General features: G+C 39.8%; 1 protein-coding gene across 1 annotated transcript in view; it reads right to left on the bottom strand.

Moving 5' to 3' along the window:
- cacna1aa (calcium channel, voltage-dependent, P/Q type, alpha 1A subunit, a) overlaps positions 1-12,929 on the bottom strand; it is a 145,441-nt gene that overhangs the window by 73,377 nt on the left and 59,135 nt on the right. Inside the window, exons 9-18 of the mRNA XM_041778582.1 lie at positions 10,663-10,707; positions 10,494-10,577; positions 9,237-9,443; positions 8,460-8,572; positions 6,777-6,889; positions 6,557-6,688; positions 6,293-6,365; positions 5,828-5,945; positions 3,347-3,414; positions 3,088-3,194 (exon numbers count right to left, since the gene is read on the bottom strand). Coding sequence (XP_041634516.1) covers positions 3,088-3,194; positions 3,347-3,414; positions 5,828-5,945; positions 6,293-6,365; positions 6,557-6,688; positions 6,777-6,889; positions 8,460-8,572; positions 9,237-9,443; positions 10,494-10,577; positions 10,663-10,707 — 1,060 coding nt within the window. The remainder of the gene's footprint in view (positions 1-3,087; positions 3,195-3,346; positions 3,415-5,827; positions 5,946-6,292; positions 6,366-6,556; positions 6,689-6,776; positions 6,890-8,459; positions 8,573-9,236; positions 9,444-10,493; positions 10,578-10,662; positions 10,708-12,929) is intronic.

Below are 12,929 nucleotides of genomic sequence, written 5' to 3'. Positions count from 1 at the left end.
GGCTGTGACAGCAGGGAGAATCAGGAAAAACTGAGCACGTGCCTGGTAAGTCAGAGCACGCAGCAAAACACTCATCCAGTCTGAAACGAGTGTGGTTAGATTTGGCTGGTTATACGCTTGATGATTTTAGGCCAGATTTTAGGAGTGATTTGCCAACCCCCCTGATCACGACCATGATGGGAGATCAGGCCTGCAATTGATTATTTGTCAACATAATCCTGGAGTATGTAATATGATTATTTTACTGCTCCTGATCAAGTCAGAGCCTTCCTGATCTCAAAATCAAACATATTTGATATTTTAGATCAGACTGCCTCCAGTTGAGTTCTTTCCTATTGAGGGTGCACAGACCGCTGATGTTGATGGTCCTCCATATTTGTTTTTCTTCCAAAGTCATACTTGATCCAAAGGGTTTCTGTGTAAAATAGAGACTACAGTTGGCAGGTTGGTGGTCTCACGGTCTGGCTGAGTTGTCTAGAGTGTGCATTTAGAGGATTATGATGACAAAAACCAGTTGAATCTGTCCCCACGTTGGTTAAGATTTGAAAACCATCCAGCGTGTAGCCAGCTTTACTCTTCAAAATTTCCACCAGTAATTCCCTAACATCCTTCTCTCTTTGGGCCAATGTTTAAACAACAGCAGTACTGCAAAGTGTAGGCAACAAAAAACAATTTATTCAAAATAAGGCAACACAAAACAACAGCTAGAGAAAGCCAAGGACTTCATTGGAAAAGAAAGGAATAAAGGGACAAGGAGAGGAGGCTGATCTAAAACACGAAAAAAAAAAGAAAGAAAGCAAGGAATGGTTGAAAGTCAATAAACAGAAGGGAATCAGAAATGAATAAACAAATAAATAAATACCAGTCCAGAAAGGGGTCGGTAGCGTTGTGACACTCACTGTGTACTTTGTTGCTGAGGAGGGAAACAGCTGGTGAGTGAGATGGCACGAAAGAACAGAAGGAGGATTTCATTCCAAAATGGGATTTGTGAAAAACAGTTAGCTTATCCTTTAGAATGAAGGGTTGACTGGGAAACTAAACTACTAAAATAACAGAAGGCCAGATCTCTGTCCATCATTTTGGAATGCAATCCTTCACACAAACAAAAACACACAAACGTACACATGCACCCATCCTTCCACACTCTCATTGATGCAGCTCGATCAGATCTGTATATCTAAAACAATCCAGCCTGTTTCTCACCATCCTCCCTTTGCAGTCTCACAGATTTCATCTTTCTTGCATCAGTCACTTTCCTGCCTGACCACCGCTGCTCCGTCCGGATCATTCGTTTCATCTTTTACATTATCTTTCTCGTGTCACTTTGTCATCATCTGCACAATACCTCTGATTAAAAATTTAACTTCAAATTCTCCAGCTCTCTTTTTTAAACTAATAACGCTCTACTTCTACAAAGGCTTTTCTCTTTTCCTACTTTTCCCCCAAGGATTTTTAATTTTTTTCAAAAAGTGCACTTAGCCTTCTTCTCTCCTCACTAACAGTCCTGTGTTTAGCTTTAGTCTTCTGTCCAACTCCTCTTCTGTTTTATACCTCCTAATATTACTTGTTACTTAAAGAAAAAAAGTAAAGCCCCCCCTCCCACCCTTTAGAAATCCTTTGATCATTACAATACATTGTGCAAACTGAATTTTCTATTCCTATAGCCAACTCTGATTAAGATAAACCTTAAACAGGTGTATTTTGACCATCTTAGTTGGTATTTCTTCCAACACCTTCTGTAAGGCTGCAGCCTGATGGTTCACTAGCTGTTAATTCCTTATTCACTACTGCAGAACTCTGTTATTCATAGTGTAGATTTGCCTCACTTAGTTACTAATTTATTCCCTGGTTAAATAGCACTTATTCATTTATTATCTAGTAAAAACTCTACTACTCCAGACTGTTAGCCATGTCTTACTTGCCTGTCTCTCCAACACACTCAGACCAACACAGATACTGTACATGTGTAGTGTATGTAAAATAATTCACCTTAGCAGGACTCCGTGGTGAAGTAAGGTTTACTGACACAGACAAAAATGCTCACAGCACAGTGAAACACAGCACACACAGCAACACCAAACAGTATGATTCACAGAACCATGAGGGGCTCTGACTCTGTGTGAAATAAAGTGTGTGTCATCAAATGTGTGTGATATCAAGTGGACAGAGGCTGACGTATCAAAGCGCTAAAGGTCAGACCTGTGTGTTGTGTGTGTGGTATTTCAGCCCCCCTGTTGAGCTTTTTTAGGGCCATGCCACAGCGAGGTATGAGCAAGTCTCTGTGCGTGAACTTTAACGGCAGTGAAAGGATCGACCCCGGTGTGTATACAGAGAGGAGAGACCAAAGAGTCGGACTCTCCTGACCAGAGGAGGGCTCGCCTAGATCAATCCAACACCGGCTCTGTCTATGTGGTTTTAAGTAGACACAAAAGACTGGGACAGAGGGGAATAAAGAAGACTATGAGGCAGAGCTGCAAATCCAAACACTGGATGGGCTCGTTCCATGCAAATGTAGTCATTTAATCAAGGCTAATGTTTATTATAGTGTGGAGAAAAAAAACTGCAAAATTCACTCTAAGCTGCTGGGGGTTGATTGCATTTATGTCCTGTAACTGGTGCATAGCCTTAGAGTGTAACTTCTACTGTGACCAAGCACATAATAGATGGAACTATTTTATTTGGTTTTCTGTTTGCCTCTATGACTGTGAACAAAAGCACAAAGCATGGCGTCAGACTGGCTGCTTTGTCTGCTAATTTTGCATCATTTGTTAATGTCTTTCTGTCTTAAATCCCTCCCCTCTGGTCCAACGGGGGTAGTCTCAAGCTCTGAGGTGCGTCTGTGATGACTAACTCAGGAAGATTTCAGGGGAATTCTGCCTGTAATCTTCTTGACGTTTTCAGGAATTCATGTGCCAAAAAGCCTTCCTTTTTATTTAAACTACTATTGTATGGTGTACTTTCTCCAAGCTGCTGCATGAGCTTCTTAAAAGAAACATGCAGATATGTTTTCTGAAATTCTGTCTGCTGTGATTGATTTCAAAGTGATTCAAAAACAAAAGTGGAGGAGGAATGGAGCAGTAAACTCACGCTGCAATGGAGAGGTTAGCAGCAGACAGCGGGCTGACTTCAGCCACCTCCTTGGCTTTCTGCAGGGCGAGCTTCTGACTGGCAGCCTCCTCTTCCTCCTGTTCATCCTGCAAACGGACAGAGAAAGTCAGAAAAAGCAGGAAGTCAAGAACGATGAATTATGCAAATGATGGTGGAAGGAAAGAAATCAGTACACAAGCGTAACTCATGCTTTTTATCATTATGACAAGACATTGGACTGAAATGGACCGTTCTTTACCTTGGTCAGCTCCTGTGCATTAGCCAAATTGTCCACAGCAATGGCCAAGAACACATTCAGCAGTGTGTCTGAACACGGAGTTAAAGGAAATCCAGCATGTAGGAGCACTTACAAACAGTAAAAGACTAATTAATTGGCAGAAACACTTAGTGTGCTGTAATTCTTGGCAGAGTGAAAACTTGGACTGAATACAAAAACACCAAGGTCATTTAAACACATCCTCTGTGTTATAATAACACCTCTGCCACAGAGCTTTAGCAGAATACACACCATAATCCAGATTTACTTAAAAACAGGGACGTCCTGATTGCATTATTACTGCTTATACAAATACAGATCAGCTTTTAGTAAGAACAGTAGGCACGAATACTTATTCAGATTTAGATTATAATTCATATTTGATATAGAGGCAGTTGGTTTGCTTAACATTGTAGTGTATTGGGATCTCCTACAGGTGGCAGTAGGGCTGTCACGATATCAGATTTTCACTTCACGATTATCATGGGCAAAAAATGTCACTATAATGATATTATCACGATATCAATAAAAACTTAAATAATAAGGGGAAAATCATTAAAATTAATCTTTACCTTTTTTATGTTGTGTTCTCTCTTTTGGCAGATGAATTACACTCAAAATACCTGTCTAAGGAAGTACTAAGACAATATGAAAACAGTAACTGTACAACTGCATATAAAAAGTGCAATTACACTCGATAGCTAGTTAAAAGGTAACTAGATGAACTGATAAACAGAAAATCCAAACTACAAAACTACAATATTAACTGAAACAAAATCATTTGTGGATAGCAGGGGACACAGCATTTGTGTGCAACTGAAGAATGAAAACTAATAACTTTGGAATAATCCAATGTCTACTGAACAATCCCTGGCATATTTTTCTTTTTCTGTTTCCATTCTTTTTTTCAAACAGTTTTCAAGTGGTACTGGATCACTTACACCAGGGCTGTCCAATTTGGGGCCTGCGGGCCAACTTTGGCCCATGAGCAATTATTTTTGGCCCGCTGCCCATGTTCGAATTTTTTATTTTATTTTTTATTTTTTAATTATTATTTTCCCACTGCCAGCAGTCTAAATATTTATTTCAATATTTATTTTTTGATGCACTTCCTCTCCTGACCACAAATTAACATTGTGTTACAATGGGGGTAGGGTGGCGCTATTGAGCTCCCGTCAGCTCAGATCTGGATGCCCATGACCAGAAAGTGAGTCAGTGAGAAGATGCTGGGATCAAGCTGGGGTCATGGCAGAGGTGGAGCATGTGAGGCAGTGGCACAATGATAAGAGAAAGTTTAAAAATAGTTGGGAACATGCGTTCTTTTTTACTAAAATTTATTTTAAGGCAGTATGCCTAATTAGTATTTGTGCCATATGGACGTTCAGTAATTTCATGCTGTGAAACACAATAAAGAATAGTGTTATTCATTTTCAAAATTATTTTGTATGAGTTTTATTTTGCACAATTATGCTATAGGCATATTTGATTTCATGCACTGCAACATCAATGTGTAGTTTTGGCCCGCGACCCTCCACTCCGATTCATTTTTGGCCCTTCACTGAAAAGTTTCCACATAGGACGACTGCGCCGCGTACCCAAGTGATATGGGTTTGCTCTGATCGAAGGTGAGCGACCTCGCCCACTGGAAGTGCATAGCCCTGATCAGTGGGCAGAGATCACGGGAGAACTGCGAGTTCATGCAGGAATAATATGTCAACAGCAGACGAGTTTACCTTTTGGGCTCAATTTATCATCCTTTCTGGTACAAGTCCATGATATTATTGCTTCCACCACTGGGTGAGTACATTAGGAAGTTAAAAGGTTAACGTTTGCTTAAAGAATCTGTGGTTTTATGTAAAATTCTTTGGCTAAATATCTCCAAAAGTTAACTTTTCCTGTTCAATGGCACCGTTGTAGCTCGGTGACCCAATGACCTCTCTGTGACTCTTGCGCTTGCTGCAAGTTGAGACTTAATGTTGATATAGTGATGTTTCAGGACTGGGAGTTCATGCATTGTGTTGTATTTTGAAAGAACTGGATATTCTACGCTTGTGACTTCCTGTTTGGAGCTTTCTCATCGTTATGTATTGACACCGTTTGGCCGGCACTGAAAATAGACCTGCAGCATACCTCGAACGAAGGGAGGCCCTCCAGGCACGTGCCGCTGCTGGTCTGGAGCGCCAGCTGTGGAAATGCTCTAATAGACTAGAGAGGGAGGGATTTGCTCTGCAGTATGATTCACTGGCAGATCGCGACGTGTTCACTGTATGTGGAAATTTGAGGTCATACGTAACTTCAAAAATTCAGAAATATCCCTCAGTTGCAGACCAATAGAGGCATTCCTGATTAAAACAGTATTACTTTCTAATATATGCATTAAAAACATTACAGTAAAAGCCTTTATTTTAGTGTTTATGTGACTGTTTAGCCCCTTTTTCTACGAGTTTCCGCAGCAGAGGATACAGTTGCCAAAGAGAGTGAGTACGATGAAGAAGACAGAGAAGGCCATGCCCTTGTTGACCCCGCCCTGAGATTTGATGCCGTTGTACATCACCATGTTCCAGTCCTCGCCTGTCAGGATCTGACACACAAACACAGGAATATTTATATAAGGACAAATTTAACTCTAGTACATGTAGAGTTTGATGATTTACTCTGTCTTTAAACAAGTTTCTAAGGTCACACACACACCTGCACCTGAAACATGTAGAAGAGCCTTAGTAAGATTATACATTTGACTAATGACATTTAAGAATTCAAAAGGATCATTCCACATGTTTTATCACTTCCTCGTGTGCAAATCCTCTTTAGTCTTTTAATCGGTGAGTCCTAATCCAGCACTCTTCTTCTCTAAGTATTTTGTCCTTCCCCTCTTCCACATCTCCCTCTCTCCCTCCCTCCCTCTTTTGCACCGTGTCCTCTGCTCACCTGGAACACTGTCATTATTGCTGCCGGGAAGGTATCAAAGTTGGTCGAAGGAGTGCCATTTTCAAAATTAAACCTGGCAGGGAGAAACAAATGGAATAAGAGAGGAAATGGGGATAAAAGAGAAGTGGGAAATGTATTATTTTAAAAAATTACACAAAAAATGACTTAGTAAAATGGGCAATTAAGAGAACCCAAAGTCTCTGTGGAAACTCAAATGAGGATTATTAGAAAGAAGAGGAGAAGCCAGAGTGATGGAACACTGACTGTCCGCCGAAGAGCTGCATGCCCAGCAAGGCAAAGACGACGATGAAGAGGAAGAGCAGGAAGAGCAAGCTGATGATGGACTTCATGGAGTTAAGCAAAGAGACGACGAGGTTACGCAAAGATGCCCAGTACCTAAAAAACACACAGAACACGTCAGTGTGATAAAATGTCTGTTATATTACTACGAGAAATAATCCAAGCCATGAAACTGTAAACTCACTTTGTCACTTTGAAGATCCTCAATAACCTGAGAGCTCTGAGCACACTGATGCCAAATGATGTGCCCGGCTGGATCATGGACCACAACACTTCAAATATACTCCCACATATCACCTACAACACAACAGCACATTAAAGCATGAAGCTAGGAGCTCAAACACTGTGCACATGCCAGTGAATCATTAATGCATTATTTGTAAGCGTGTTAGGGTTACTATCTGTCCTGTAGAAGCTGGGATATTCTGTAATCTCAAGTAGACCGGTTTGATAGCTCCAGTACAGCTACTGCCCAGGTCCCCTTAAATTAGTGGTTCTCAACTTGGGGTCAGCATCCCCTTGGGGGTCACGTGACACTGAGAGGGGGTCTCCAGATGCTCTAAAAAACTAAGAATGTTTTTTGAATCACACTGTTGCCACTTTACACCAGTTTTGTCAAATCTGAACCCCTTTCTGGCAGTTTTTTCCCCAACAATTTTAACCATTTTTTTCCCCATTTAACACCCATTTTTGTCAGTTTTAAGCTCTTCCCACCACTTTTTTCTGCCTGTTTTTGCCACTCTTGGACAATTCTTGTCACTTAAACTTAATGTTGCTTTTGTTGATCTATTATTGCTACTATTAACCCCTTTGTCGCACTTTTTATGCCTCAATTTTTCCCATTTTAACCACATTTCAACCAATTTCTGCCAATATCTGCCTACTTTTTTCTTTCTCAGTTAACCCTTATTGCCTGTTTATATCAGTTTTTCATCCTTTTTCACCAAATTTCCATAATTTTTTGCCAATTGAAAGCCATTTAAGACACTTTAACTCCCTTTAACCACTATGTATGCCCATTTTTGTCAATTAAATGAATTTTTGCCATTTTTTTTACAATTTTTATCAAATTTTTGGTCCTTCTAAAATCCAATTTCACCACCTTTTCCACCATTTTTTGCCTTTACAAACCCATTGTAGCAATTTTTAAACAATTTTAATTAATTTTTTAAAAGGGGAATAACATTTTTAAGAAGGCTACTCACTACACGAATGATTCAAAAAATATATTTGTTTCTTTGATAAGAGTGGTTATTTTTTTCAGGTTAAAAATGAAATATGGATATCACAGCTTAACTTTACAATGGACCATAGTTTTGCTGATCTCCATGAGCCCCCAGTTTGGCTGGGCGCCAGAAAGCTCTTCTATTTATCCCCCTTTATGCAAGGCCTTGTCTGCACATGACTATACCAAATTGTGCATGGTTGTGTTTTCATCCACCTTCAGGTACAGTGGGGGTCCCCAGTCTCTGGCACCTTTATTTTGGGGGTCGCGGGCTGAAAAGGTTGAAAACCCCTGCCTTAAATGGCCCTGACTGGTCTGGTCTTTGTCTGACTGCAAACAAACCTATCAGCTTTGCAAGATGATAGGATAACAGGCATTAATCTGGCCAATCCATAACATGAAAAACATTGCAGCATGTGCAGTTGGCTGCATACTGTTATTTTCAGCATCAGTGTAGATATCAACCCTGATGTTCCCAAACTAAATATTCTCTCCTTTATTTAGCACCTTAAAGTTGACAACCCCACTGTGTGTGCCATCTCTGTCACATGTGCGTGCACAGGTGTGAAGTGAGTCATGCACTTGTTAGGACTGTGCTTGTGTGTTTATTTGTGTTGGTCCTTTGGGTGCCGTGGGACTCACAATGCAGTCGAAGCAGTTGAAGGAGGAGTTGAGGTAGGCCTGCCTGCCCAGGCCATACATCTTCACCATCATCTCCGTCAAGAATATCCCCAGGAAGATGAACTCAGCATAATCTACATCCAGGGAGGAAGAGGAGGAGGATAAGCTCAAAAGTGAGAAAAGACTATCAATCATCTGCAAAGTATCCACCCACCCATCCGCACATTCATTCATTCATCCCTGCACCCATCCATCCATTCACGTCTGTGGAAGAGCAGTGTGCTAAAATAGATAGCCCTGAGTAAACATGAGAAGTAGAAAACAGTTAATGTTGGATTAATGTAATACTTTTTTTGGGCGGCCAGTTTTAAATGCAAAATACTGGAATTTTAAAATGTATTTGTTGTATGTCCTAATTTCCTTCTTTAATTTCAATAAACAGAGAAAAATCTTCACTTATCCTCTAAGCTTAACTTCTCCTTGTGCAGTTCTGAAGCCAGGGTTTCACCATTTCAATTAAAGATAAAATACTGCAGCAATCGAAAATTTTTTCCCTATTTTAGTCAATCCCCTTCCTAAGTGGCTGTACAAACCAGCTGAGACTTTATGCACGACCACACTCTATGTTTAGCTGAGCTGGTCTAAAATGATTGGGTCAGCTCTTTTGTGGATTTACTCACATTTACTTACTCACCCACTCCCTTCTGCTAATCTGTGATGAGAGTATTTGTGCATTTGTGGAGGTAATCTGCACGTGTTTGCTATAAATATGCATGTCTTTCTCTGCCTCCTACTCACAGAGGAATTCTGAAAGTGGTTCTGGCTGGTCGTAGTGCACCACTGCCACACACATCGTGTTGAGGCCCACCAGACACAGCACCGTCCAATAGAAGCCCTGGGTCTTCACGACGCGCCGGATGAGGAAGCGCAGCCGTCGCTCCCGCCGCTTGAAGGTTGATCCTTCCAGCTTGGAGCTCTTCAGGCTGGCACGAGCAAATGGTGACCCTTTAAGGCACAGAGTTAACCATTACCAATACAGAAATCACAATGAACATTGGTTCTTATTTGTGCTTATACAGCTGAGGAACACCTGTGACCAGAGTGTTTGCTCTGTGTTGACTGTGTCACCGTCTAACCCCATTAATGTTTGACCTGATTAATGGTATAACTGAGCCAGAAATAATTAAGAATAAAAATATTCTGTACAAACAGGGTTGCTTTCTCCACAGAAATGCTATCCCGCTTTAAATTTGAAAAGCATAAATATACTCTAATCAACAACAAAGGGGAGGTACCAATTTGGGATCAGAAAATTTTGCCAATAACGCAACGATTTTATAAGACTGACTGACATTTTTAAGCTCACGCCGGTCATCAAAGTCATCAGTAAACACACTGCAAATATATTCTACACATGTGGACATACACACCAGCTAAGACAAGGGAAATATACCTCTATCTATTATTTTCCAGTCTATTTTATATTCCAGTCTAGAGATGCTCAGAGGAAAGTATATTCTCTACATCCATGGTGTGTGAGGCGCAGCGCTCATGCAGAAAGTCTGACTTTACAGCATGCATACTGGGATTAAATTGAGCCATGACGCAGCTATTATGCAGCCATTGCACTCTCAGGCTGAAACAGCTGTACAGCTGTGGGATTTTACATGAAGGTTACAGCGGAACTGAGAAGATTAAAATATTTCTGGAGAGGAGAAATGATAGCTTTTACATTGCAGATGCACTGCATGTTACTGGGATATTGTGGTGTCCTAATAGCATGATGCACAATAATTCTATCACTATAGAGGGTGTAACATGAGAGAACAGAGGAACAACCCTGTTTCAGAAGTCTGGAGTAACTGAGATTTAAGGAGAGAAGAGGAGGAAGTAAGGACAGGAAAGACAACAGGTAGAAACCCGAGAGAGAAAAATCGACACGAGGAGAGTAGAGCGGCAGAGGACAGACGCAGCAAGGAGAGGAGGGTCGGGTAATGCTGATATGAAAGATAAGATATCATCTGTATGTTCCTGCGGCTCGCCTTTGTCTCTTACCTACTGCCAGGTCTCCCTCCCCTTCCTCCGGATTTAGGAGCTCTGCTTTGCTTTTGTGGTTCTTTGTAGCTCTTCTACGGGAGCCTGTAAGGGACAAGAAGCATTTTATTAACATGTTATTTCATTACAATCGTGCATGCAGTTTATTTAAAAGCCTTCAAATTCTCACCATCATAGTCATTTTCATTTTCATCATCTGCCAAAATCACCTCCTCTGTAAAACAAACACAAGCAAACCTGTTAATGCAGCAGCTACAGAGTTATCTTTGCTGTCCTCTACAATGTTTAAAAATATTCAGATCATCATTATTTCTTCATTTGATTAAAGCTGGAGACAAAGTCTTTAGCCTGCACCTGCACTGGTCCCTCACCCCCTCCTCCTTTGTGTCTATAGCCTCCTTGTTTTTATGTAGATTGTTTTCAGGGCGATCAAAGGTCTGTCCTTTCTATCTGCCCCTTTATCTGCTTCTTCCAGTGTCCAACATCCACCCCTCTATCCCTCTAATCTTCTCTGCATCTTTCCTGCCTTCAGCAGACAGAGAAAAGGGGAAAAAAGGAGGAAGGAAAAACTATGGGTGCATGCACCTAACTTGCATCCTTTGTTTCTGCTACAACAACATACATCAAGGCTTCAACTCAAGGCTAAATACAAATGTGTTTGTGCAGCATTAAAAGAGATGTCTGTTTGTCAGAGCTGGCATGACCAAACAGCTGATCAGAAGATGATGATGTGCTGAGGCGGAAGAACATAAAGCCAAATGCTGCATTGTAAAATAATTCCAATACAAAGTCTTTCTCAGTGAAAAATAAAATCCTTCCAAAAATTCATTTGCATTTGCATGCATTTGAGCCAGCATTGTTTTTTTTGGTCAATTTTTACCTAAAACTCCCTAAACCACACAGAGCACCAGTACCTTTCAGCAGCGCTGCATAGCCTAGCTCCTTAACTAGTGCCACCAGCATGCTCTGCTTAAAGGGCCAATGCACACTAAAATCTCTGGAGGCTAATGTCATTATTATTACCAAGTACCTTACTGTATACAACCAGACTTCAAAATCACGAAAATAACCCTAAAGTTAGTAAGTGTTCTCTGTGAAGGACCTGCAGAAAATGTTGAGGCTGTTTTGTTTCCATTACATTTTACACAATTATCAAAAAAATCATTCCAGTGTATCACACCACACCAATGATAACTGCTACTTTTAAGTCTTTTTCTTGGACAAACCTTTCAGAATGATTATTTATCTCCTAAAACCAGAGCTTTTGTTTGAGATAAGTTGGACCTGATAAGTTTAAAAGCTCAGCCTCATATTTGAACAGAGGTTAGTTTAGACCAAAATATTTCTTGCCCAAAATCCAGAAAATTCCCTAACATTGAAATAAATATCCTACAGTTTCTGTGAAAATTCCCCCCAAAATATTTTTTACGTATTACATAAAAAGTACCTCAAAATTTCTTCAAATATTCTCCAAAGTTGTAAGTAAAACTTTATCATAACGCCTAAACATTCAAATAAAAACTGCTGCAAACCCCCACCACCCCTAAAATTGCCTCTAAAGTCTGCAAAAATTTTCATAACATTCCCTAAGATTCCATGAAAAAAGATGAAAAATTCCCCCAATCATGCAAACAAATTTCCTGAAATTTCAATTAAAATCTTACACATGTCAAAGAACATCCTTTTGCTAAATTCTCAATGAAATTTCTTAAACATTACAAATAAATTTCCCAAATTCTTATGAAAATACCTAAAAATTTCAAAGCTACGTGCCCCAAACAAAATATCCCCAAATAATGTGAAAATGACCAAAAAATTCCCCTAAAGTATAAAAACAAATCTCCCAAGTTTCAATGAAAATATACAAATGAATTCCTCTGTAACATTTCTTCCAAAATTCCCAATAATTTCAAATGCATTCCCCAAGGTTTGATGAAAATTATAAAAAAAATTCTATAAAACAGACAAATTTTCGAAATGTGAAAATATCAAATTTTGCCCAAAGGTTTAATTGGAATGCTCCAATAGGCACAAACATTGATTAACAAATACTAGCAAATTTCCAAGAAAATTCTCCAAATTATAAAAACAAATTTGCCAAAATTTTCCATGACAATTCCTCAAAATTTCTTTGCAGATTATTCCTTGAAGTTCTGGGCAATTATATCAACCAAAAGTTCTAAAAGCAGAAATCATTACTTTGTTGTAGAAAAGTGTAGATGTGATGTCCTTGTGTGTGCATGCAGGGTCTAAAGGTGTTGGCTATCTCTGGGATAAATGTATGACGACAGAACCTAAAAATATTTGAAAGATATTTCCTGGCCTGTATTAGGACTGAACAATTTTGGAAAAATAATCTAATTGCAATTTTTTTCCCCATTATTACAATTGCAATTTGATATGCGATTATTCCCTAACTTTCTTTTATACCTGAAC

The sequence above is a fragment of the Cheilinus undulatus genome, linkage group 21 (genome assembly GCF_018320785.1).
Source record: "Cheilinus undulatus linkage group 21, ASM1832078v1, whole genome shotgun sequence".
Taxonomy (NCBI): Eukaryota; Metazoa; Chordata; class Actinopteri; order Labriformes; family Labridae; genus Cheilinus; species Cheilinus undulatus.
This window is presented reverse-complemented; position numbering and strand designations above follow the sequence as displayed.